Source organism: Zerene cesonia, chromosome 17, assembly GCF_012273895.1.
Source record: "Zerene cesonia ecotype Mississippi chromosome 17, Zerene_cesonia_1.1, whole genome shotgun sequence".
NCBI classification, from domain to species: Eukaryota; Metazoa; Arthropoda; class Insecta; order Lepidoptera; family Pieridae; genus Zerene; species Zerene cesonia.
In genome coordinates this window covers 3933582-3958497 of record NC_052118.1, presented here as the reverse complement: position 1 = coordinate 3958497, position 24916 = coordinate 3933582, and the positions used below count along the sequence as shown (strand labels likewise).

The 24916-nt window shown below is 31.0% G+C and overlaps 4 protein-coding genes across 6 annotated transcripts; 1 reads left to right on the top strand and 3 right to left on the bottom strand.

Moving 5' to 3' along the window:
• The first annotated feature begins 203 nt into the window (after positions 1-203).
• Positions 204-2717, top strand: LOC119833583. Its single transcript, XM_038357653.1, has 4 exons — positions 204-388; positions 570-710; positions 1109-1262; positions 1983-2717. Exons 1-4 carry the CDS (start codon positions 340-342, stop codon positions 2113-2115), a joined length of 477 nt encoding a protein of 158 aa, XP_038213581.1. The 5' UTR covers positions 204-339; the 3' UTR covers positions 2116-2717.
• A 291-nt stretch (positions 2718-3008) lies between these two features.
• LOC119833349 lies at positions 3009-5881 on the bottom strand. The gene is made up of 3 exons (XM_038357336.1): positions 5063-5881; positions 3489-3642; positions 3009-3269 (listed from the first exon to the last, which is right to left on the bottom strand). The coding sequence occupies exons 1-3, from the start codon at positions 5879-5881 to the stop codon at positions 3106-3108; spliced, it is 1137 nt and encodes a 378-aa protein (XP_038213264.1). The 3' UTR covers positions 3009-3105.
• A 1193-nt stretch (positions 5882-7074) lies between these two features.
• Positions 7075-12619, bottom strand: LOC119833451 (NADH-cytochrome b5 reductase 2). Of its 3 annotated transcripts, none has more exons than XM_038357456.1 (6): positions 12340-12619; positions 11216-11438; positions 10822-10940; positions 9931-10135; positions 8498-8692; positions 7075-7687 (listed from the first exon to the last, which is right to left on the bottom strand). In XM_038357456.1, exons 1-6 carry the CDS (start codon positions 12370-12372, stop codon positions 7515-7517), a joined length of 948 nt encoding a protein of 315 aa, XP_038213384.1. In that variant the 5' UTR covers positions 12373-12619; the 3' UTR covers positions 7075-7514. The 3 variants fall into 3 exon arrangements, with proteins under 3 accessions (XP_038213384.1, XP_038213383.1, XP_038213385.1); XM_038357455.1 differs by lacking the exon at positions 12340-12619 and adding an exon at positions 11752-12039; XM_038357457.1 differs by lacking the exons at positions 7075-7687; positions 12340-12619 and adding an exon at positions 11752-12042 and having other exon boundaries at positions 8493-8692.
• A 1752-nt stretch (positions 12620-14371) lies between these two features.
• On the bottom strand, positions 14372-23660 carry LOC119833591 (proton-coupled amino acid transporter-like protein pathetic). The gene is made up of 9 exons (XM_038357660.1): positions 23427-23660; positions 19705-19839; positions 19304-19454; positions 19074-19195; positions 17473-17557; positions 16599-16843; positions 16005-16217; positions 15185-15354; positions 14372-14704 (listed from the first exon to the last, which is right to left on the bottom strand). Exons 1-9 carry the CDS (start codon positions 23462-23464, stop codon positions 14466-14468), a joined length of 1398 nt encoding a protein of 465 aa, XP_038213588.1. The 5' UTR covers positions 23465-23660; the 3' UTR covers positions 14372-14465.
• Positions 23661-24916: the final 1256 nt, after the last annotated feature.

Genomic DNA, 24916 nt, shown 5'->3' with positions numbered 1-24916 from the left:
GGAGCATCTCGTAGGTAATCTTCTTCTACAATATGTATCGCCCGTGCCGGCATGTAAAATTTTGTGGGACTTTTTTAGCAGAGCCGTCTCTACGCTGACCAAACAAGTGTGAAGATAAGTTGCTCTGTGGCCTGTGTTAAGCGCACGAGAGTACTAGTATACTCTGCATAGTATTATGTTATCTGTGGTATTACTTTACTCTTCGCAATTGACACTATGACAGATAACCTGATCTGATCAATTCATATTTACATTACAAAAACAAACCGCTTGTTCTGAAAGTTTGAAATATTAACTCTATTATAGTGTGTTCAATAGAGGCCAATTATATATATAAACATGAAACGAATTTTTATATTACTTGCTTTGGCTTCATGCATCGTCGAAAGTAAGTTTATAAAGTCGTATCAATAATTATAGAGTACCAGGGTGTGGCGGTTATAATATTTGGCATATTTAAATAATATTGTCTTAAAAAAGTATAAATTAAGAACGACATTTCGATTTATAAGTGAGATGTTCTATCATACATAATATATTAAATGCTGTTTTAACGATTCCATTATCAGTTTCAGCGATATGGTGCTATCAATGTACATCTGCAATACCAGGATGTAATGAGCCTTTTAACTGGAGAGGCATGGGGTACTTGGGTAAACCGTGTTCAGACAATGAAGATATTTGTGTCAAACTTATTGAGAGAAAAGGAGGTACATATTTCATATATAAAATTTTTATGCATCCTAATTCCTACTTTCTACTAATATTATAAATGCGAAAGTTTGTAAGGATGTGTGTGTGTTTGTTACTCTTTTACGCAAAAACTACTGAGCTGATTGCAATGAAATTTGGTTCGTAGACAGCTGGATAACTGGAATAACATGTAGGCAACTTTTTATCCCGATATTCCTACAGGTTACTGACTTATGCGGGTGAAACCGCGGGGCGCAGCTGGTTCTTGATACTCAGCAAATTTTATTAAAAGCTTAGATTAGGAAAGAATTATGTTTTCCAACTGGGTTAAAGAAAGCCAAAAATACACATATTAGAAGCTAACCAGAGGAGTTGATTAGTAGTTGAAAATTATTTTGTAATTATTGTTTTCTAGCTCAAAGGGTGATAACAAGAGACTGTCTCAGTAACTTCAAAGCATTTAGAACAGACATTCCAGCAGACACTTACGAAGGCTGTAGAGCTGCAGCAAAGGATGAGAATCTTGCGCACTATGTAAACAATACTTTAAAGGAACTTGATATAAAGAGGTATGTATTTGAATAAAAGCTTACTTCATATTAGTAATTTAGGTATTAAGTGTTATCAGTATTCACTGACACATTCTGTACATTATATTTTTTTTTAAAAGAGTGTTTGCTATGCAATATGGATGTGTTATAAGACTCTATGAACCCTCAAACTATGGTTTAAGTTTTTTTTGGTTTGTCTGTTTATAAAAAAAATGTATGATGATAAACCAAGTGTAACCATTTAATTTGAAAATGAATATTAATGGAAGAGCTATCCATACACATAAATAATAAATTTGTGGATGTGTCATATTATCAGATGTTATTAGATAGTTCTCTAAATTTACTTCTTACCTAACAAATAAATACTTGAAAAGTTATATGCACCTCAATTTGTCAATAAATTCATACTGCCTTTTCCTCAAAAATACACAAGGTACAAAATTTTGTAGTACACTTGAGTAAGAAAAGAGTTAATGTTATAATTTGTAGAAAATTTAGAAGGATTAAAATTATTTGAACTTCCTGAGTTTTTTTCATCTTGCTTATCTCAGGAACTACTAGATCTACATTCTATTTCAAAATTCTTTTAATATTGGATTGTCTATTTATCGAGAAAGGCTATATAACATCAGTAGGACATAAATGAAACCACCAGCCACACAACCAACTATAAATAATGTGCTATATGGATCCAATTATCAATGGTTTAATAAAGATTTTGGTAATCTATTTCAGAAACTGGTATGATGAAACAACATGGTGCTTCTGTTTCCTCGATCACAGATGTAACAGCGCTACATTAAATTCAACTTCAGTGCTTCTACTAACAATATCTTTATTTTTCTTATTCATAAGTAAAATGTTGTGATCTTCAACATGCTGTAGACTAATACATAAGTTTAAAAAAGACAATTTATTACACAGCGATCAGTGATTTAGACTTATGTGTCTATATTCCAATATATGTAAACCTAGACACAAATTTATCTTTTATCTATGATCTATATAATGGTTAAAGAATCTCTTTTATACATTTATACAAATAATCAAATCACAAATAGTGAACAAGATAACTTCAATTGATTGATTATAATGTATATTAATAGTTAACGCCTAAAGATAGTCAAAGACTTATGCAGTATATCTATAAATATTACTTTTTGTTCAAGTTAAAGTGTTGAGAAAACTTATTTTTATCTCTAAAATGTATCTAATTGAAAGTCTACTAAAACAACCATATTTTTGACATGATGGTATTTAATGGATATTGTTAGAATTTTTTTAGTGCATTTATTAAATAGTATACTAGTAAATGCATCCGCTTGCCATTTGTATGGGGAGCGCATGGTATTACAATGATAAAAGATATATTTATAACATTCCGTCCAATAGTGCCTATGCATAATTAGTTATATAATTGTGACCTGATATTTTAATTTTACACTTAAAATAAAATTGTTTCGAATGGTGTTGCCTATTTCATTTTTATATTTATTTCCCGGAAATCCTTTTTTGTTAAATAATTCATACTAATGATTTTGCTTACTTACATTTTTAGCGCTAGTAAGAAGGGAACCTATTAGGTACCTAATTCCTGCCCGTCTGTCTGTTCGTATGTCTATCATCAGGCTGTATCTTATGGACTGTAGTTGTTAGCCAGTTAAAATTTTTAGAGATGCTGCAACGCTATAGCGACAAATCACAAATAATAAAAAGTCGCGGTTAAGCAACGGCCAGCTACTCGTTTACTCGAATGGGTGACAATTTTTTTTATTACAGTTGCTTTTTAGCTTATTTGTATGGAATCCTTAATGGCGCATACGCACAAAGCACTTGACTGATTTTATTTATAATATTTCTAGAGAAAAGCGAATTGCAGTAAAGCTACAGCTAATGTAGTAATTATATTTATCATATTGAGCATTGACGAAGCGTTCACACACCACATGTTGTAAACAGAAAATTGCGGTGGACGATTTTCAATCATTTTCAACATATTCTTAGCTTTAACGCGTAGAGGTCCTGTAAAAAGATTACGACGTTTATTAATCAATAATTTTATAATTTTGAAGGTACCTATTTACTTATGTTGTAGATATACTGAGAAAAATAAACTAAATTACATCCGGTCAAATATTTTGCATGGAATAATTTTTTTTCTTCACTATACTTTTAATTGCAATATGATGAGATTCAATATTTTCATCAAATTTATTACAAATTTCAGAAAAATCTGCTCACCCTCACAGTTTTGTGATAATACAGTAATACATATTCGCTTTGTCTGTTGCACTTCTCTAAAGAATACTTCACATCGGGCACAAATTATTGTACCCAAGATAAGGCATATACCAATCGCTGTGGGTAAGGCTACTATCTCCAACCATTGTAAAGCCTAAAAAGTATAAATAAATAACGAATCAAAAAATCAAAATCTTTTAAAAATATGTAAATCTGTATAAAAATACCTACGAGTACATGTAATAATACAATAACCATACCATTTCAGTCTGTAGATTATCTACATATTTATTTGCTAACGTTATTGCTAGGCTATAGGGATGACTTAAAGACCTAAAAACAATGATAAGATTTTTTTTCTGACTGTATGAGTCAGCCTTCAATCACATTATAATATCAAGACAATTTTTATATAGTGACTAACCAACATAAATTTCATTTTGATACGCTACTTTTTAAAACGCCACGCCAAAATATTCGCGGTGCCCGTAACATCGCGATTGCTTATGGGCGGCGGGCATCCCTTTCCATATGGGAAAGCGTCTGTTCGATTGCCTGCATGTTCATTTATAAAAAAAAAATACCACGTATTGATTGCTTCAAAAAACATAAATCCTATTATCATCAAATCTATATTTTGATACAATAACCGACGTAATACACGACACTCACAATAAAAAATCCTCAAAAGTAGTCCACAAATTTCCGAAATTGACCCAAATCCAAAATTCCCCCAATTTACTCTACAAAAAAACCGCCTCCTTCGTAAAGTGCATAACACGTGAGAGTTGAACCGAGGGGTTATGGTTTCGATTCCCGATAAAGTACCACAAGGAAAAATGTCTCGATCTGGTAAGACACAGACGTCACAGAGATCACCTATTTGTCCATAAAGAAAATCGATCAGTGAAATATGTTTGTCATCTGCCCCATTCCCCACTAGACACAGGGGACACGGGACTTCACACACACTAAACTAAATTAAATGATAAACGTTGTTAATTTTTATTTTATATTGAAAATTTGCTTTTTGTTTTTACTGTTTGATGCATAATAATATCATACTTTCATCTATCTAATCATAGCTAGGTATTCTAGGATGTACTTACATTTTTTTGTAGAGCCAAGATGCTAAACTCAATAATTAACATTGATTGCAATAAGAAATTGGTGAAGAATAAGAGCATCTGAAACACCAGAGCACGTATTTTTTAACTTAGTGTAGGTATTATACGTATTATATTATAGAAATGAAATGAATAATTCACACTATCGTAAATTGAATTTTCTCTACTCTCTCAGTTTTATGAGTCCAAGGTTCACCCACGCTATCTATTAAGACGATGAACCACCTTTCAAACCAGAAGTTCAAATACATAGACAGGAGTACAGGGGAGCAGTTCAAGCACACACAGAAATGGGTCAGCTAGCAGCGGGGTAGCTACCACACCTTTCAAATCTCATTCTTTATTCCATATCCCACCTTATCTTTAAAAAATTATTTTCAAAAACGTAAGCGTAATGGTATGGAAACAAGTTAAGCTATGGAATACAATGAAACAAATTAAACTTACTTGCCATCGGCAATGATGTTGAAATGACAAATATCCATCAAATAATGCTTTCAGGTATACATCGGTATTGCTGGTTTTAAAATTATGTGTTTCTAATGCTATTCGGCGCATAGAAACATAGGTCATGGAAAACTTGAAGGTATTTTTTGCTTTAATTATTTTAATGTCGCCTTTGATGTGATTTAAAATTATAGCATTAATGAAGCGTACACGCAAAAAGAAATAAATAAGTAAATCTGCGCAGCATAACCACTCTACAATACAGCATACTATGCTATACAATATTCCAGTGAACCCCAAAATCTGAATAAAATTTTGATAAATAGCTACGAAAAATGCGACTGATAAGAAAATAGAAGAAGTCATTACAGTGGTGAAATTATTTAAAAAAAATAAACTATAGATTTTTTCATTTTGGTCTAATTTCATGATGCGATCAATTTCTTGGAGCAATAAATAAAATTTTCGATTTGCATTTGCGTTTACAAATCTTACGTGTATCATATTGCAAAGAAATGTGAAATAGTATGTAGCCGTACAGCATGTAGTTATGGCGTACATCGCAGGATATTTTTCAAATTTGTTGTAAGTATAATTAAGTATGACATGAATGTATAGCAATAGAGTGACAATCACGGAAAATACAACTACAACTTTTTGTCTCCTCGATGGAGAACTCACAAATCTGTCTCGAATATCTACACGGGATGATCCTATTATCATTTGCACGACATAAAACGGAGAAAATGATCTGATGAAGTTTTTCTCTAAAATATCACTTGATAGATATTCTACAGCATGTTTCTTTTTGTTTTCCATTTCACAAGATATTCGTAAAATATGGAGCCTGTTTTTTAACGTTACAGTAATGACGTTGAATCTACTGATGAATGTAACACATACAGAACGTGTTAATTTGTTGCCCACTAGGTATATTAATTTCATACATTTAATTTGTTTTGTTAGGGTTCAGTGGGTGACACATCTATGCTTAATAGTATAGAGAGGACAAGTTTGTTTGAAATTTATAATATATATATATATTTTACTAATAGATAATTATTAAATTAGCACACCATCACACTAATATTATAATAGTGAAAGTTTATTTGGATGTTTGTCCTTCAATCACGCTGAAATTACTGAACCGATTTGACATTAGGACACTTTTTATCCCGATTAAATGCTCCCTTGAGATAAAACACGAATCTTAATATCCGGACGGAGCCGGGACGAAAGGCTAGTAAAAAATAGTTACTTTTAATTTTAATTAAACTTATCAAATAAATTCTAGAAATTCTTAAAAGAGCCAACTTATTCCGGTTAAAAGACTATTATTAAAGAATAATGAAAACGTATTTTGGCTTCTCCCTTTATTAGAAACTATCTGGCGCCGCCGCGGGCGCGCTGGTCTCTTATAGTATAGGTGGTCCCTTGCGGTCCTGCAACAGATGTACCCGTTTCCAGAAAAAAATATAGCCTAACTGTTCCCTAGACTTAATTACCATACAACGATAAAACTTTTATTCTAGCCGTTCAGTTTATCCAGAGATTAGCGTGTACAAACTAACAGACAAACAAACTTTTTTTTTGCATTCGTGCTCTAATGCTCTTTTTAAAACCCATTCCATTTTCATATTTTTAATATTTTCGATGTACAGATATATTTTTAATATTTTTTATTATTTTAATAAGAAAATAGTACACGTATAGACAGAAATGTCACTGTATTAGTTGACGTTAGGAACCATCAATATAATTAATGCAATTCGTAAACGAGCAATAAATGACTTTACATCAAGCTAGCAATATACTAAATTGTCAAACGCATTAGTTTAAACTTTTGAGTGCTTTACTCTAATTATTTTATTGATTATAACAAAACCAGAAAATAAATTTTTGTTTAAATTAAATAATCTATTCAAACTTATTTCGAGACTAGGTATATATTGGGTACAAGGAATAATTCAGTGACAATTTTTACCAAATATTGTATATTTTAATTTTTTTAAAACATTATACATTATACAACTTTAACATCTACCTTGTAAGATTCAATCATTTATCAACCATCAAGATCCATAACACAGTAGTCACGCATCAAAAGTTGTAAAACATTGATCCAAAATATATTGTTACCAAACAATTCAACCACCTCCAAATTGCTAGTACTAGAATAAAATTATATGAGACCACACGAGAGGCACCAGCTTTTCAATAAAAAGTTAATCATCAAAATTAGTTCATCCAGATAGAGTTAAATAATTATTATGCTTTTTTGACATCGGTTGAAAAAGCTATTTCTGAAGTCCTGCTGTTATTTAAGTGAACAAAATATAAAATTTCCAACAATAAAAAATTTATACAACAATAAGCAGTAATTAAATAAAAACAAACATCCAATTTTAAACCAATAGAGGTAGTTGGTCTTTATTCTAATCCGCGGTTACGCTTAGTAGGCAAAGCGCATATCCGTAGAGAAATTCAATTTATCTAGAGCTGGATTGCAAGCAAAGTTGATCATGGGCGGTGGCCCACACATTAGGACGATGACGTCATTGCTGGGCGGGAACAAGTGTTCACGGACCATTTCGTCGTTTATGAAACCAGAGCTGTATGTCCAACCTGTAAATTAATATACAATAAGATTGAGCATTTATTGATTAGTATAGATATATGTGGATTATACATGTGGGCTTGATATATTTTAAAGGATGGCTTGTTGGATTCGTTCGAATTGAATTTGTTCTATACATAAAAAACAGACAATATAAGTTCAGTAAAAACCTTAATATTATTTTGTTATTATATTAACTAGCATTTCGCCTTCTCTTGAGTGTATATTTTATGTTTTGAACAGTTAGTAGGTATTAAGAGCCAAAGAACAAAAATTCTTTGCAGTCCGTTCAACAGTTCATAAGTTATAAAACTAACCTTACTTATAATGTTAAGACTGCAAAAGTAAATCTGTATGTGTCGCATCCTCACACCTAAACCACTGAACTGATTTGGAAAAAATTTGTACCAAGTTAGTTTGGAGACCTGAGAAAGAACCAAAACCTATCCAATGTGAAAAGGTTTTATCTAAAACTAGCTACGCCCCGCGGTTTCATCCGCGTAAGTCCATATCCCGTTGGAATATCAGGATAAACAGTTGCCTATATGTTATTCCAGTGGTCCAGCTGTCTATGTACCAAATTTCATTGCAATCGGTTCAATAGTTTTTGTGTGAAAGAGCAACAAACACACACACATCCTTACAAACTTTCGCATTTATAATATTAGTAGAATAGTAGGAGTAGGATTAGGATAGGATAGGATATAATAGGAAGTTGGATATCTCACGGGAACAAGATCTATATGGATTTTTATTTGACTACGCGGGCAAAGCCACGGGCGGAAAGCTGAATAGCTTTCTTGTAATTAAATACTAACCCTCTTTTGGTCTGTCAACTGTGTACCACAAGCTGAATTGTTCGGGATGTTCCCGTTGATACTGCTCCAATTCATTTCTTAGCAAAATATCATCTTCAGTCTGGTTGGCGAACAGTAGCTTTATTTGCGTATTATCTTCCGGGTCTTGACAAATATGTCTGATGAGTTGCAACATTGGTGCAATGCCCGTACCACCTGTAAAACAATTATTTGTGTAATGATACCTGTTTCTTAGAGTATTACGTCGCACATTGTGTAATACAGCTATTGTACACATGAGTGACTATTATCATTCTATTCACATACCCACTTAATTAAAATTTAAAAACGTGTTTTTTATCTAACATTTACTCGTATTGAACACATATTTTTAGCATGCATTACATTTATGCTTAGATATACTATCAAATTATATTACTCTTCTACAAACATTTCCATTTTAAATAAAAATGTAAAATTTACAAATGAACCTTGTTTCTAATCAGACTGCTGCTAGTCTTATAGTATTATAGAATATAAAATAACCTTAATCAGACACAGTATATAAGAATTTGTATGATTCTAACAGTCAGTTTGATATAGATTGTTGATTTGTGTGATTTACAGTAAGAATTGAAGTTTTTGAAATAAAAATAAGATTATAGTTCTGTATATGTAATGAGTATAGCTTTGATTGTTTCAAGGTTTTCCTTGAAAGAATCAATACTATATACAAATTTTTATCTGAATTAAAAGTTTGATTAGATATTTTTTGTGTCAGAGATAAAAAAATATTTGTTTTGTCAATAAAATCATCATGAATAAATTTATAGTTATTCTTAACTCATTATTACCAGGCAAAATGTTATCTATTCCCCCTACGTACACAAACCTGAATTAATATGTTATCCACATCTATAGCTACATGCTACGAGTGTACAATTCGGAATTTTATCTACATACTATGCATATATTACATCACCGAAATTATCATACTAGGTACTTAGTCTTTAGTACATAATATGTTTAATCAAATGTAATGGGTTATGAGGTATCATATGGTATGTGTAATGTGGATTCATCATATTAATACTATGCTAATAATTTAAATGAATTTGGTAATAAATTGTGCAATTTTAATAATATGCAGTTTAATATTTGCAGATAGAATTACTTGACTTCTTTTTTAAATTTAATGAAAAATTTTTTTTAGCTGCTGATTCTATCATGGTATTTTAGTTGAAAGATTAAAAAAGGTCAATAAAAATAGTTTGTCACTGTGATAAATCATTTTTCCTAAGATAACAAATTGGCATTTAAGTTGTAAGACATATCTCAAGATACTGATAACAAAGCAAACAAGTTTTCAAGAAGACTTTTCTAAATGCTTACACCTACAAATTTGCAGTGTGAAGCAAGAATGGCTAAATACTGCAAGCAATTTATTTACATACCAGCAATCATGTTGATTTTCTTTACTTTTACTGGAGTTGGTGGAGCTTTTAATTGCTTTTTAATGTGGAAAGTGCCATTGTTCATGTATACCAGTTTTCCAGATGGACCTCTCACATCAATGGTGTCACCAATTTTCAAACTTTCCAAATACTGTGACATTTTTCCTCCATCTGGGAATTTTGGATGGACATTTTTGAAGTAAACCTGCATGAGGAAAATATTTCTATTAAATAACATATTATATTGATTTTCCTTATTTTTATATGCTTATAAAATGTGTTGTAAAATGTTTTATTGCGTATCTATTTAATTTTATACAAAAATCACTACATAGTATCCACAAAGATAAACATAAATTTAGTAACACCAAGGCCCATACCCAAAAGCATAATTGAAGGTTTTTTCTTCAATTACTCTACAGTTAAACATTCATTCATTCAACAGTTGAGCTGCTCAAAATATTTTTATATGGAGTTTTATTTAGACACATCACAACCTTGTATGTCACACAATTTTATATAGGTAATAACTAACTATAACATAAATGAAACGAATATTAACAAATCTTTAAAAGATTACAAATGTTTAGTATTCATTTTAATTTTATGAGTACTTAAAACTGAAATAAAATATTATATCTATTAATTATATTGACTAATACCAATTCCTCTAGACCTTATCAACTTTTTTAACAAATTTATTATTATAAACATTATTATTGTATTATTTGTGTGGGTCAAAACAGTTTGGCTTTGTGACAAAATTTCTAGTATATAAGGCTTCCTTTATAATATTCTATTTACCCTATTGGGATCAAGCAAACGATCTAAAGTGGGTTATTTTAATGATGAGGATAAATGATGTATAGGATAATAAATTAATCTATTTACCTTAATAACCAGATCAACATAGCCCTTCTCTTTATCACTGGAGACAGGAGTATAAGCTCTTATAACAAGATCATCATTGATTTTAGCAGAAAGGTGTATATGTTGGCCAATTGGTAAACCTAAAAATCAAAATGTTCATTGTCACATTCAATTGGTTAAATGTGAATAAATTAAATAATCTGCTTTGCCAATAGGAAGTATAATAATCCATGGTGGATTATTATACTTCCATCATCAAGCAATTCTGTGGATTTAATTTAATGTTGTTGCAAATTGAAATACATAAAAAAGTTATAAGGTATTTTAAATTGTATTGACAATAAAGTATATAACATATCAATAAAAATCAGTAACTTATTACACAATAGTTATTGTGAATATTGAATTACTCTACCTAGAACATGATCTGGGCTGGGCAATCCAAATCGAAACCTTCTTGTATCATGACTCAACTCTTGCCGCTCTATTAATGGCAAGGGGTATTTGATGTTATGGTCAACTAAAGTAATGGGATTTTTCTTTGTAGGTGATCCACGTGCCTTTTTTCCCCATACGCAGTGTGCAATAACTGTTATGACTACTACTCCAGCTGCCACACCAGCTATAATTGGCAAAACCTTAAAAAGAATTAATTAACATTAGTAATACGTATAAACCCTATTATGTTTATAAAAACAGCAGATATAATAATTCTACATAATATTGAGCTTATAATGCCCAAAAAAAGAAAACCAGAGTTATCAAAAACAAAGTGAATACAAAAAAAAAACACCAGTTGATTTAGTATCTTCTGTTTTTGGGACAATGATTAAAAAAAATATCACTAGTCTGTAAAGAAATTGAAGTATCTAAACAGAGTAGGTACATTCACAATATGATTTTAGTGAAGACCAATAATTAACATATAGTTAAATACAACAATATACATACAGGAATATTCTCAAAGGTGTCATTGAAAGCAGCTTCCAAATTACTCATTTTATCCCAGAAGCAAGACAGCCGCACGACACTTATGTTAATGATACTCAAATGACATAAAATATAACCTTAGCTTTGCACTCTATAACTAATGTTCAATGAGGAGGTAACGATTAACGAACCTTGAACTCTACTATCTAGAAGTGATTTGATTGTATGAATTTAACACTGATACAGACGAACGTGTAAACAAGGTATAGACACGACGGATAATGCGGGGAATACAGTGTTACCGAATTGCAAACTGCAATGTTGAATGTTGTTTGTACATACCATTTTTCTGTTTAAGTTTCAACACTGACACATTTCAAGTAAAAAAGGATTTTTAAACAGTGGACTTACCTATAAAGTTAATTTTATCGAAAGATAGTGTTAATGGAGATAAGTGAAACCAATCACAAAAGTCTGATTATCTGTAGATATCTCACTTTTAATGAATTCTACGTTAAAACTTAGGTATTATGTACAGGTACAGTATAAAAGCCCCATTTTGAGAAATTCTTTGTCAGAATGACTATAATATAGCTATTAATTACTTACGCTCTTCGAGTTGATATTCGCATCGAGGACCATTTTTGTTAAAATATGATGTAATTTTTCATGCGTTAATACTTTTAACCTCAAATTCCGCACACACGGGATAATAGCTATAATACTTCTTAGTTATGCAATCGAATACAATATGTTATAGAATGTGATAACACTGATAAGTGACTAAATGTTGGAGTTACTTGAATTTTGTGCTTAGTAAAATATTTTTGATCGTGTTGGTGCCGCAAACTGCAGGTGTATGTTACGGACGTTTTCCAAAAGGCGTCGATTTTCTCGTGCACATGACTAATTTAAAAAATAATAACTAACCTTGTAATTTATTTAAATTTATAACCTTAAGACTATTAGCTAGTTGTAGGCAATGATACATTTTCAGCAATTAACATGCATTTAATTGAAAGTTTTTTGAACCTCTACTTTGTTTTGATAATGATTTGATAGCAGTGTTGCCACATTGTTTATCTGAAAATCGCAAGTTGGCACACAAAAGAGTTAAAAATTACAAAAGTGTGTGATTTCGAATAATGTAGTCGCGAGTATCGCTGGAACGCTTAAAAGTGAAAAGTTTTCTGGATCAAGTGTAATAGCTAAAAAATAAATCGCTTGCTCTGTATGTCCGTATGTATGCTTAAGCCTTTAAAACTTTGCAACGAATTTTAATGCTTTTTTTCGACGCGTTTTCACTTTCTGGTTAGAACTAATTATTGTAACTAAATGCATATGTTACAACCTGTTAGCCAGAATCGACTTTTGAGCGTTTCCCACATAAATACTCGATATACTATAATAAAATCAACGAGGATCAAAATAAAACGTCATTAAATTAATTTAATTTACCTATAAACTAGGGAAAACGCGTTGTAACGAAAAATGGGTTTTAACTTATTATGTATCATCCACTATAGTATAGTGTAGTATGGTACGAAAATTAGAAGGGTATAGTGACTATACTTCCAACTTTCATATTTTTTAAGGGTTTCGTACCCACAGGGTAAAATGAGACCTTATTATCACAGTATAAAGAGACATGGTTCAGTAAAAGCCGAAAAGTGTCACGGATATCACAAAGCAATAATAAGTACAAAGCAATACCAACTAAGAATGATTAAAAATGATATTATTGTAGTTATGTGCGCGGGGCAGCCCCAAAATAGTGTCTCGAGCTTCTAACAACATGGCGTATAGTCAGTATATATGTATATAAAACTTAGGTATTATGTACTTTATTACGTATATCCGTCAGTCTTCCATCAGGCTGTATCTCATTAACAGTGATAGTTAATCGTTAGACTGTTGAAAAAATTTCTGAGATGATGATATATTTCTGTGACCGCTATCACGGTTAATAACGGTAATCATATGGTTAAATCAGATTGTATTTTGTAATCCCACCAACTAGAGGACATTTTGGAATGATATTGATGATTTATTCTATAACTTTTAAATTTGTTGGCGTTTTATGATTTGATCAATTGTCATTTAAAATCTTTAAGTAACTTGTTTTTCATTACTATAACCAAAAATAACAACACCAAAGTGTAGATTTTTTTGATAAACGTTTAAAAATCATTTCGTTCTAAAAATTCGCAAGTGTCAAATGACGTCATTCATAAGTATACATTTTTTCCTGCGCTAGTAAAATTAAAAAATACTGCAAAAACCTACTGTAATTACTGACCTTATTGTAACGGTAGCAATAACACTTTTTTTATTATCTGGCCAAAATTTGGTACAGGCACATCGTTAATCTACCGTATGTATGATATGGTCATGTCATTTTTTATTTTAATTTATTTTCTCTTTAAATATGCGGGAAAATGGCACACAATTACATATTTTTTTAGGTCCCAATAGCAAAATAAAGAAATGGTTATATCTTTCAGTCGTATAAAATGTTGCTAATGGCCAATGTAATCTTGAATCACTTTGGAACCTTTGGTTTAGTCTAAATAGATAAAAGGACAGTGCTTGAGTAAAAAAAAATACACGTGCAAATCATTATTTATTATATTTTATTTTTGTCCTATTTATAATGTTATTAAAATAAATTCATTTATTATTTACATATTGTTCACGTCAGTCAATAATTAAATATTTAATTCTTATTAATGCATTTAACTTGTTTTAATGATTTCTCTTACGCTTTGCATTACTCCTGTTACTAAAACAAAAAAACCGAATATAATCAAAAACAAATTCTTATATACTACATAATTGTACTTTCCGAGGCCTCTTTCCCATCTAAAGATGAGGTCAATAATTGAAGGTGCGATTAATCCAAGGAAGGAGTAGAAAAATGCCCCTTCCAGTCCGATTACTTGCTCCAATCGAGGAAGCGTTGCTGCAGCTGCCACTGGAGCAAACATATAAAAAAATAGTTAGTTGTGTACGGAAGATTCTCTATTCGTAGACTAAGTTCTATAATTTAATGACGACACAAAAAAGTGGCAGTAAAAACTGAAAATCACTGAACTACACAAAGTTACCCCGACGAATATCGAACCGCAACAGAAAGAACATAATATTTTACTAGGTACCGCTTAAGAATAAATCAGTTAAAGTTTACGATGTCAACTATAATAATTACTCTAATAAGTAAGCAAGTGTACCTACAATCTAAGCGGATACGAAGCGAACGAAAACCGTAACAAATGTGCTATAAGCTACTGCTATGGTTTTAAGGTTACGTCAAGGTATATGACAAGCTATCTTTGTATTAAATTTCATCCAAATCGGTTCATAGGCTTAGGCGTGAACAATGACACAGAATTAATTTCGCATTTATAATATTAATTGGGATAATATGTATATAATATGTCGACTGAGTAATTACCAGTGAGTGTCGCAAATATCGCTCGCATTACAGCTTGTGCATGATTGTGGTATCTTTGAGTTACACGTTGTTTAATATTTCTCCACACGATTTCCATGGGAACGTAGAATTGCAGGATATATGTAAAGAATATAGCTAATGTGATGAACACTTTCGCCATCAACGCAGGGCTGAAAAAACATTATAGTTTGATCGGGAGTTGCCATTAAAGAAAAATATTAAGAATGCTGCAGACTACTGTTATGAGGTTCCAATTATCAATTAACTATATTCTCCTGAGATTTTTATCGGAAATTATGACTACCGTATCTTTTCTTATCTCTTGCTAGCAAAATTGAAAAGGGGTTATATTTTTAATTGTTTTGCATATATTTCTAGTCTTTTTCAGTTACAATGGTTATATTAACAATTCTGAATGTTACACACGAATTGGATAATACCCATTTGGCGATTTTTTATCTTTTTTCAATGTACTGAAGTACTAAGTATCAATAAGATGACAGGCAGACTATAACATCCTTATACTTAATTGTAAATATTATCAATCCCACAAACACTCCTTTGTACTTGGGAATAAATAGAAATATAACATGATCTAATAACATTAGACCATAGAACTGTATATTTTTTGCCTAATAATTGTTAGGTAATAATTTTATTTCTGTAACCTAATAACAGATAGACAGAGAGATCAGTAGTTTTGCGTTTAGTAGGTATCATCATAGTCTATTTATTTATTGTATACCTATTCTCAAATAATACTTAAAAGTACCATCGTACTCCTGTGGTATTAAGCGCAAGGTCAGTAAGGAATACTTACATTTCTTCAGTGGGAAGATTTAAAGTTATACTACCAGCAGCAGCTTCTCCATACTTTAAGTATCCCAATATTCCCATAATCATGTATAAGAGAACTACAATTGACATAGTGATATTTAAAACCCCAGGACAACCCAGAAAATGCTGAGGTTTGGCCATCGTATTCTCTACTGGTAATACAACACCGATGCCTTCCATGGCGAATATAACCGTTCTGAAAAAAAATATTACGTACTTTTATTTGATGTCTATATTGATATTCAATCTTTGGACGTCATGTACTAGTGTTCGAGTATTCCTTACACAATATAGATTTTCCGATGAATTTTTTTATATATATAATAAAGCAGTTTAGGGTACTATACTGAAAAGTCCTAGTAAAACTGTACGTAAAGTTTAAAGACCTTTTGGATATATTTTGTTATACTATTTTTGTACCAGTTTCATAATTTTATGGCAATTTGATAATAACGTTAGCTCAAAGCAAACATATTCCTGATCTCTTAACACTTTTCATAAACTCACTTATATGATCATAATCAAGGCAGTCAATTGAATGCAAATAAAATTATTTCCAAGGTAGAATTATGCTTACCCAACAAATAATGGCAGTCTTCCAATATCAACTGATTTCGGTTTGGACTCAAATTCAGGAAATTCATCACAAATATAGTAAAGGCATATCAGAAAAGTTAGTACTAATAGTATATTGGCGAAACCCGAGAATGGCGCGATGTACTTCAGGTTTTTGATTTGTGTAAATAATAAGATAGGCACCAGAAACATAAGACAGTACATTGTTTTTGTTATACTATTATCTGCAGAGTAGAAATCGACTATCTGAAACAAGACATGGTCTTTCTATATTTCTTATTGATTTCAGTTCGATCCTAGATGTTGTAATTTTTAAATTTAAACAAATTCTTTGCTTTTACTACGGTTTAGTTTATAATTATTTTTAGTAATTAGATTGAACAGAGACCTGTGAGATGCATCAGCCCCTTTGTTGGGAGCATACATTTAACGCAGTTTATCTGATTAAATTGAACTGATTATGACGCAGAAATTGCTGTACTGATTTCGATTAACCTTGTAGGTTATAAGGCGAGTATGAATATATAACAGCTATTAAAATAATAATCTTTCCTTAATTTTATTAATTTATTGCTAAGGCATGTTTGCCAACTAATCTAAATTAGACCTGCAGTTTCTACCATAAAATATATATGATTTCGGTTGCATAATAATTGTCAACGGTACTTATAGCGGGAACGACTAGATAAATATTATGTGCGATAAAATTAAATTTCTGTATGCTTTTATAGCACATAGCTTGCCATAAATCACTATTGTGTTTAATCCACTCAATTTTATTATCCATTTCCATTACCATCGACTGTTATGAGGTTGCAAGAATTTTATTGTTGTTTATTCGTTATATCACATTGTCTATCATCCAAAATACCTACCTGTTGTACAGAATCGACGAGTAAGATGACATACACTGCACAAGCGCCAAGAATTGTTAGAGCCATCGCCCAGTCTATAAATATCCTGAAACATTAGTGAAAAATATTTAATACTTCATAACTTGTCACTTGTTAGCAGAATATTGGCGTATCTAAATCAGAAATGAAGCATTCAATGTAGGATATTGTTCATAATAGCTCTGACGTCATGTTGAATGCTGATACATTTTTTTTGTAGTTTTTGCTACCTACACTTAAGAAATAATTTAAAGCCATCTGGTGATCTAAATTTGAGTAGATAAAGGACATTGCAGCATTAATTTTATAGGTTCTTTACTTTGGGATAAGTTTAGTCAATAATATATAGGTAGGTACCTACAAACTAACACTTATGTTTTATACATTGCTTAATAACCGTAAGTAGGTATTACCTACTGATATTTAAAGATTTGAGATTTTATTGACACGCTGTAGTATGTATAAAAATATTAAAACTACAATTTCCTACATTAACCATTGTAACTGAAAAAATTTAATAGACAGTTTATCATATTATGATATATTATATATCATTATACGTATCACGCTAATACTACGAGTATGATTTCTTTTTTAAACGTGTACCATATTAACGTTTTTATTAATTTGGCATTGGACTTGTATAATATGTGTCATGACAATTAGAAGTCGATCAAATACATTTGGAGAAACTTATTGATATCAAAATTTATACTTTTTTGTGTTTGGAATATTTACATCTACTTTACGGCTTTCCAAAATTTATAAGTGAGACCAATAAAAAGGAAATATAATGTAAATAATGTGTTTTAAATTCTTTATACAATTGCTATTCCAACCTAATATGGTATTCGCATCTCTATTGATTAAATTAAAAATATGTGCAAATTAGGCTTAAACACGGATTGATAATAAAATATTGTTTGCAGATAATAATATTTCATGGTGCATTTACATATTCGCGTACGCTATTCCTTCGTGACTCAACGATATATTTGACAAAATATTCCTTTACGAGCGGCAACGTGAGCCTCTGTTCACATATTCGTCTTCCCTTTGATTATGTCCAAAAAACCGGTCGTAACTCGATTAGGTTAGTCTCAAGGCGAATAGCGATTTCACTGTTTGTTCGTTATTCGCCTCGTTATTCGCGCGATTCTTTAGATGCACCATTATAGTTTCTGTTCTGGGCGTACGTAATAAGTGTCGAATCAAGCCATACGACCGGATTTAGGCGAGCAAGTAAAATGAATTCTTAAAAATTTACTGTTAAATTGTCATTTGCAACCCGATTCTTTAGTTTTTTGTTGGGAATGCGGAACGTCATTTAAACCGAGTCAGCAATGTTGCTTCTGTTGTAATTCATACATTGCGCCTTAAATATCAAAATTACTTAGAGAATAAAAAAAACATCGACCATTAGGTGGAATACAAACCTGCGTCATTTGTCGTAACATGACATAACGCTCAGGATTATAAGGTATTTTCATTCTATTACTTAATATAAATAGAATATTGGTATGCGTTGAAAAATGTTTATGTTCAAAAAATAAAACAACGTTTTAAGACAGTATATTACATACCTGCTAGCAGTAGCAATTTTGCGTAACGGTCTCGGTCCAGTTGCAAAAACTGCTTCAACTGTTTCTGCATATCCCAGTGAGGGTACTTTTGATACTCTGGATACATCTTGTGATGTTTTAACCTGTGTAAAAAATTATGGTACTTAAGAAATTTATCTTAGTTCTTGAACTGTTCAAAATTGGTAATAATCGAAAAATTTTATTAGTATTCTAAATAATTTTGAACTTACCAATAAATAAACGCAATGTGTACAGATATAACCTAATATAATTGTTCCAAATATACCAACAATTGATCCGGCATTTTTAAAAGCAGCGGGCATTGCCAGTATTCCAGAGCCTAGTGAAGATTTTAGGAGATTAGCGAATGATCTTATATCTCTGGAAAGCAAGAAAGGAAAATGTTTATGAATTTAGGCGATTAAAGCTGTGCATGTAATGTAAAACTTTATAAATGTAACTTGCCTTGCAGGTTCTTGTTAAGGAAAAACCTTGTACTTATAATACGTAAATAAACACGACATACCTAACTTTTGCACCTTATAATAAATACAAAATACCTAACGGTTTTCTAATTAAAATATCGTCCTTCGATAAGTTTTATATGGTTGTATTTTAAATATAGACTTACGAGTTCGGATGTTCCAGTTTTCTATTTTTAAATGGATCGTAAGAGTTTTCTTCTATGTCGTTTTCTTTGCATTTTGTATTTATTGTGTTTACAGAAAATGTAGAGGGAAATACTCCATTTTCTGTTATTACCGCCCTGGAAACAATATAAAAAATGTATATTAATAAGAATTACGTCATACGGATGCCGAAGAAGCTGCTTTTTGGACCCACGCTGAGAAACTGGTTTGGAAGACGGATACGTCGTGAAGTTATAACAATCAATTGGCACATCGAATAGCCCTAGTATTATATGTTTAATTTTTATACTATATATATTTCATTTCTATACTTACTAATACATATTATACGATATACATTTTTATATATACGTTGATTAGCCTAAAAAAAAGTAGGTACTCAAATTAGAAGTGCGATCGTTAAAACTATTATAACATTTAACGACAATTGTCTTTAAAAAGAACCTCGGTCATTAAGTAAATTAGCTCAACACAATTTACAAGTAGAAATAGATCAGATTATTGGACATGTTTCAATAACTAGGTGCTAGATAATTAAGAGAAGAAAAAAAAAATTCCAAAACGTGTATTTAGGTGAAGGCGAACATAATAGAAGTAGGTATGATTACTAATGCATAAAGTTATGTGTTCAAGAACGAAATCATGACGGTAAACTAATAAGATAACCGAAATTATAAAAAGAATAGTAAATAATCTCAGCTCATATTAAATCTGTTGATTTAGTCAATGTTCTCCGTATTAATCATTAAACATTGCGGCACGTTTATTTTACGTGAGATATTCAAAGAGCATTTATCTTATCGCATGCTATAAGTGAGTATGTAAAATATCACAAATCACAACGGATTAAAAGGCTTGACAAATTAGATTACAGAAGACCCATAATCATGATATTGCTAGATATTAAGCTATATCATGCCACCATTAATTAATAAAATTCTAATGTTATTATATCTATTGTCTGTTTGGTTTATTTTATCTGATGACTGGGTATGGCGTTACAAAGGTCTAAAGATTTATATGTGGATAAAGGTTTACTTATAGAGAAAATGGTGAATAAACATTTAAAAGATCTTGGAAACAGACTAAACATTTTACCATTTCATTTTTATACATATTTCCTTATTATTCCACAATAACAAAGTTACCGTATACAAATTAGCGACCACATAAGTTTATATGTAATAGGAATTTTGAAATTGTATATAGACTGTTGACATCTGATGAGACAATGCGATGGTCAAATTATATTATAACTGATCTGAGCTGATCCTCACATTTTCTTTTTCTTTTATTTTTTTATTTGTTTGAGCGGGCAACCGATCTGGTGGTTCGTCTGATTGCGAGCGCTTACCACCGCACCACAACATTTGCATAGGTAGGCCCTCTGTATATACGTTGTCAAAAAGCGTTGCCTCAGCAAAAATTAGACTGCTCTCAAAAGAAATACTTATTGATTGGTTAAATACTTATTGATGTTTTCCATATTCGCAAGGTTCAATAACATCAAATCTTTCACGGCCATTGGGAAACCCATAGCCTCAATCCAACAAGCTCCTCAGATTTAAAATATCAAGTAGATACAAACATAGAGGAGGAAAATAGGCCGAAGGATTCCAGCGATTAAATGATCGAACAAAACCAGTTTGACAATGACCATCGCGATAATGACGAATTGGATAATCGTGCAATATGTTGCAGGAAAATTGATATTATGATGTACGATTCAAATATGTGCGTATCTTATTTATTTGTTCTTTCTTGTCTATGTTCATCCTAAAAAGCATCTTACATCCAATCATGCATATTTTTACTTTGTATTTATAATATTAAATAGAATTCATATTTTATTGTATAATTGGAATGAATCCTATTTATTTTATCATTCAACAAATAAAAATTAATTCGTTTGATTTAAGTACGCATATTACAAGTTTTTTAATAATTTTTTTTTGGGTACGTATGTCGCGAAGAGTTTGTCTTGCCCCTAGCTTTATCATTCATTTTATGAAAGTGTTCATGTGCCAATAATGAAAAATTGCTATATTATGTAGCCTTTTTTAATAATTAGTGACTGGGTTATCTTACTATAAGTAACCCTTACTATAAGTATGATGAGTAATCGGTTATCAATTAGTTGGCTCAAGTCATATTACGATATTAATATGTTCACCGTGAAAAGCAAGTCGCCGCATCGCTTATATACGCCTACAAGAACTGAAAATAGTTTATGGTATCTGGGACGACTACTAAATAACGTAGTTGTTATGTTAAAGCGACGTTACTAGCCAAAATAAAACTCAAACGCATTCATTTGTAACCGTTTTCCAATTATTACCAGCTTGATTAAACATTGCTAGTTTTAATGAAGCATATTAATTATGTTTTTTTATTCGTTTGCCTTGTCAAGAACTGTATTAATAATTAATTACTGAATAGATAGACTTATCTAAAGGTAATGAATATCAATTAAATAAATAAGAAAACAGTTAAAAAGATGGCTTATTTGTTTAGCAGTAGCAGCGTAGCAAATTTGTTTCAAATCTTGAACAACTAATGAAGCAACATCTATTGAATATTCATGCAAATATCAATGGTACAAAATGATTAAATAGTGATACACTTTTATATACGCACTTATGTTGATATTTGTGTACTTAAATAAAAAACAAACAAACAGCAAAGTATTTTAGGGACGTTTATTAATATGTTATGTTGCCTTGATTCGTTGCCTGGTTCCTGATTCGCAGATACTTATAATGTCTGAATTGAGAAGAATTCTACAGCAGCTTAATCTTAAACTCATATGAGAGAATAGGCTTATAGTAGACAAGCCACTTGCCCCGACTTGGCTTAGGTGGACCCGGGACACATTACCTCTTCCAAATATAATACCTATTGGTTCGTAAAGACGTAGCATTATGTGTTAGAATAAATAGAAATTATTGTTTTTTGGTTATTATCGCGTAGGTGCTACTTTTTCTTCTCATAATTGCTTGTTTCATGAACTTCTTTATAAGTCTGATGACGTATCAACTGAATTGCATGAAATGACTGTGTGTTATGTATTATGATATTTAGGATTTACTGTTTACATTTTTTGGTTCGTATTTCTTATCTAGATATTTTAGCTTTTAATGACACTATATAATTATAGTGTCATTAAGAAATGCAGATTATGAATACTTATGCTCACTGCGCAAAATAATTAAGAGCACAGAGATTTTTTTTAATAAATGAAAGATGTTTAAATTGACACTTAAACTCCGTTTTAGATTTTTATATCAAGGGTACAGTTTTTACTAAAATTATATAAATGAAACTGATCGAATTGTTAGCTGTTATTCATACAAGTTTAAGAGCTTTAGGTGTCGTTTTTGTAACAACAATTAATGCCATTTTTATTTATTTGCTAATTTTTTTTTCATATAGGCGAGGTTAAGATAGTATTATATACCTTTATCCAGCAAATATTTAATTAGAGTCGTAAACGATTACCGGTAATAAGTCAAGAAACAGGTAATAAAGTAGGTAGTTGTAATATTTTGTAATTACGTTTTTTTATGTAAGTAATTAAAAAATATTACTGGCTTAGAAATATAAATTTATGCTACATTGTAAGTTCAAAGCGTAACAAATTTTTGTTAACGTTGAAACGAACTGTTCCAAATTTAACGATCGAAAACTCCAAAGAATTACTTACGTCGAACTAAATTCCTTCATATTATAACTATTAGACATAATCACAGTTATTAATCACTCTGTTTCACAATAATACTGTTGGGAAATTTAGTTAACTTTAAAATTAATTTAGTTTTATTTTATTTCGCGTGACATATCGCGCGGCGTGTCTGAACACGGTAACCACGTCAAGGCGTCTCAGAAGTCACAGTAGACTCGCAATCATTATGTTTATAAATACAAGAAACTGATACGAAACTCGAAGACGCCGTTTGGCAAGATTCTTAATCGATCTAACGCTAGTGTTTAATAGATCTAATGCAGCTCTATAAATATTTACATTAAGGCTTCCCGCTGCTTGGTGACAATGGTTTATATTAAGACAAAATAATACCGCATTATTATAAACATTTAACGTCGCAACTGGCCATCTGATGATTTATGAGTGAGCATGAACATTAAGTATTTGAAAAAAAAAAATCTTAATGGCAGCAGCTGTCAAAGCGATTTATTTATTGCAATTGACAGTAAAAACCTATAAATATTAGTATCTAACAAAATGCTTGAATTTAAAAAAGAAAACGTTTCTATACCACAAAATTATTCGACAAGGCTAGCGTACAAGATCCCACCTGGGAAACGGGCAATTATCTTCTGGTTTCATGCCTGCAGCGATATTGTGTTCTTAGTTTTATTAAAATCAGGAAGTTCACGTGACGTTATGAGAAGAGTAAGATACAATGGAGGACGATTTAAAACATAATTAACTCCTTTATAAATTGTTCATAGATAACCACAGAGCATATGATTTGTATCTGAAAATAAAATTATCTATTTGCATCCACAAATAGCTGTTAAACACGTGCTACTTCCCTTTATTCGTACCTATTTAATACAATGTAAATAGTGTCAAGGGCCTTAAGAATTACCTTGAGAGAGAGCAAAATTAGATTGTCGTTTCCACGTGGAAAGGGCGAAATGGTTAAATAATTTTCGTACAAATTAATAATTTAAATTAATCTCTATGAATTATGAAGGAAAACTAAAATTGTTAATGAAGTGTGTTTTATGTAGATGTTTGTGTAGATTATAAAATTGCTTGTAAATTATTCAAAATGCTTAACCAGTTGCCAACAATTAAACTAGAACGTGCTAGAATGTTTGCTTATTCAAACTACAGAATTAACCTACAGGTAACCGAAAATTATCATAAAAGAAGAAAAAAAAAACATAAGAACAGAATTTTCATAATATTTAAAAACCAAGCAAGCAAAAGTCAGTATTTCTATGCTCATGTGTAATTCTGATGCGTAAGCTACTTCACTGCCAAGTATCATCAAAATCTGTTCTCTGCTTTTCGTGTGAAACAGTAACCATCATTCATACATAAGTAGAATATTGTTAGTTTAGACATTAAAGAAAGTCGAACCAAAATCGTGTTTACGTATAACGTTTCCTGCTTTATTCAATAAATATTTTTCATCTTCCTAATAATCCTGAATCCTTCGTAAT

What these genes read in the sequence shown, in the direction of transcription:
- LOC119833583 (XM_038357653.1), top strand. Translation starts at nt 340, where the DNA reads ATGAAACGAATTTTTATATTACTTGCTTTGGCTTCATGCATCGTCGAA. An exon ending in GGCTTCATGCATCGTCGAAA is followed by an intron (nt 389 to 569) that starts GTAAGTTTATAA and finishes TTCCATTATCAG; the next exon opens with TTTCAGCGATATGGTGCTAT. An exon ending in ACTTATTGAGAGAAAAGGAG is followed by an intron (nt 711 to 1,108) that starts GTACATATTTCA and finishes ATTGTTTTCTAG; the next exon opens with CTCAAAGGGTGATAACAAGA.
- LOC119833349 (XM_038357336.1), bottom strand. Translation starts at nt 5,881, where the DNA reads ATGGAAAACAAAAAGAAACATGCTGTAGAATATCTATCAAGTGATATT. An exon ending in AACATCATTGCCGATGGCAA is followed by an intron (nt 3,643 to 5,062) that starts GTAAGTTTAATT and finishes TATACTTTTTAG; the next exon opens with GCTTTACAATGGTTGGAGAT. An exon ending in ATTATCACAAAACTGTGAGG is followed by an intron (nt 3,270 to 3,488) that starts GTGAGCAGATTT and finishes ATCTTTTTACAG; the next exon opens with GACCTCTACGCGTTAAAGCT.
- LOC119833451 (XM_038357455.1), bottom strand. Translation starts at nt 11,799, where the DNA reads ATGAGTAATTTGGAAGCTGCTTTCAATGACACCTTTGAGAATATTCCT. An exon ending in ATGTTGATCTGGTTATTAAG is followed by an intron (nt 10,136 to 10,821) that starts GTAAATAGATTA and finishes TTCCTCATGCAG; the next exon opens with GTTTACTTCAAAAATGTCCA. An exon ending in GAAAATCAACATGATTGCTG is followed by an intron (nt 8,693 to 9,930) that starts GTATGTAAATAA and finishes ATTGTTTTACAG; the next exon opens with GTGGTACGGGCATTGCACCA.
- LOC119833591 (XM_038357660.1), bottom strand. Translation starts at nt 23,464, where the DNA reads ATGTCTAATAGTTATAATATGAAGGAATTTAGTTCGAC. An exon ending in ATGAAGGAATTTAGTTCGAC is followed by an intron (nt 19,840 to 23,426) that starts GTAAGTAATTCT and finishes TATTGTTTCCAG; the next exon opens with GGCGGTAATAACAGAAAATG. An exon ending in GATATTTGCGACACTCACTG is followed by an intron (nt 14,705 to 15,184) that starts GTAATTACTCAG and finishes TGTTTGCTCCAG; the next exon opens with TGGCAGCTGCAGCAACGCTT.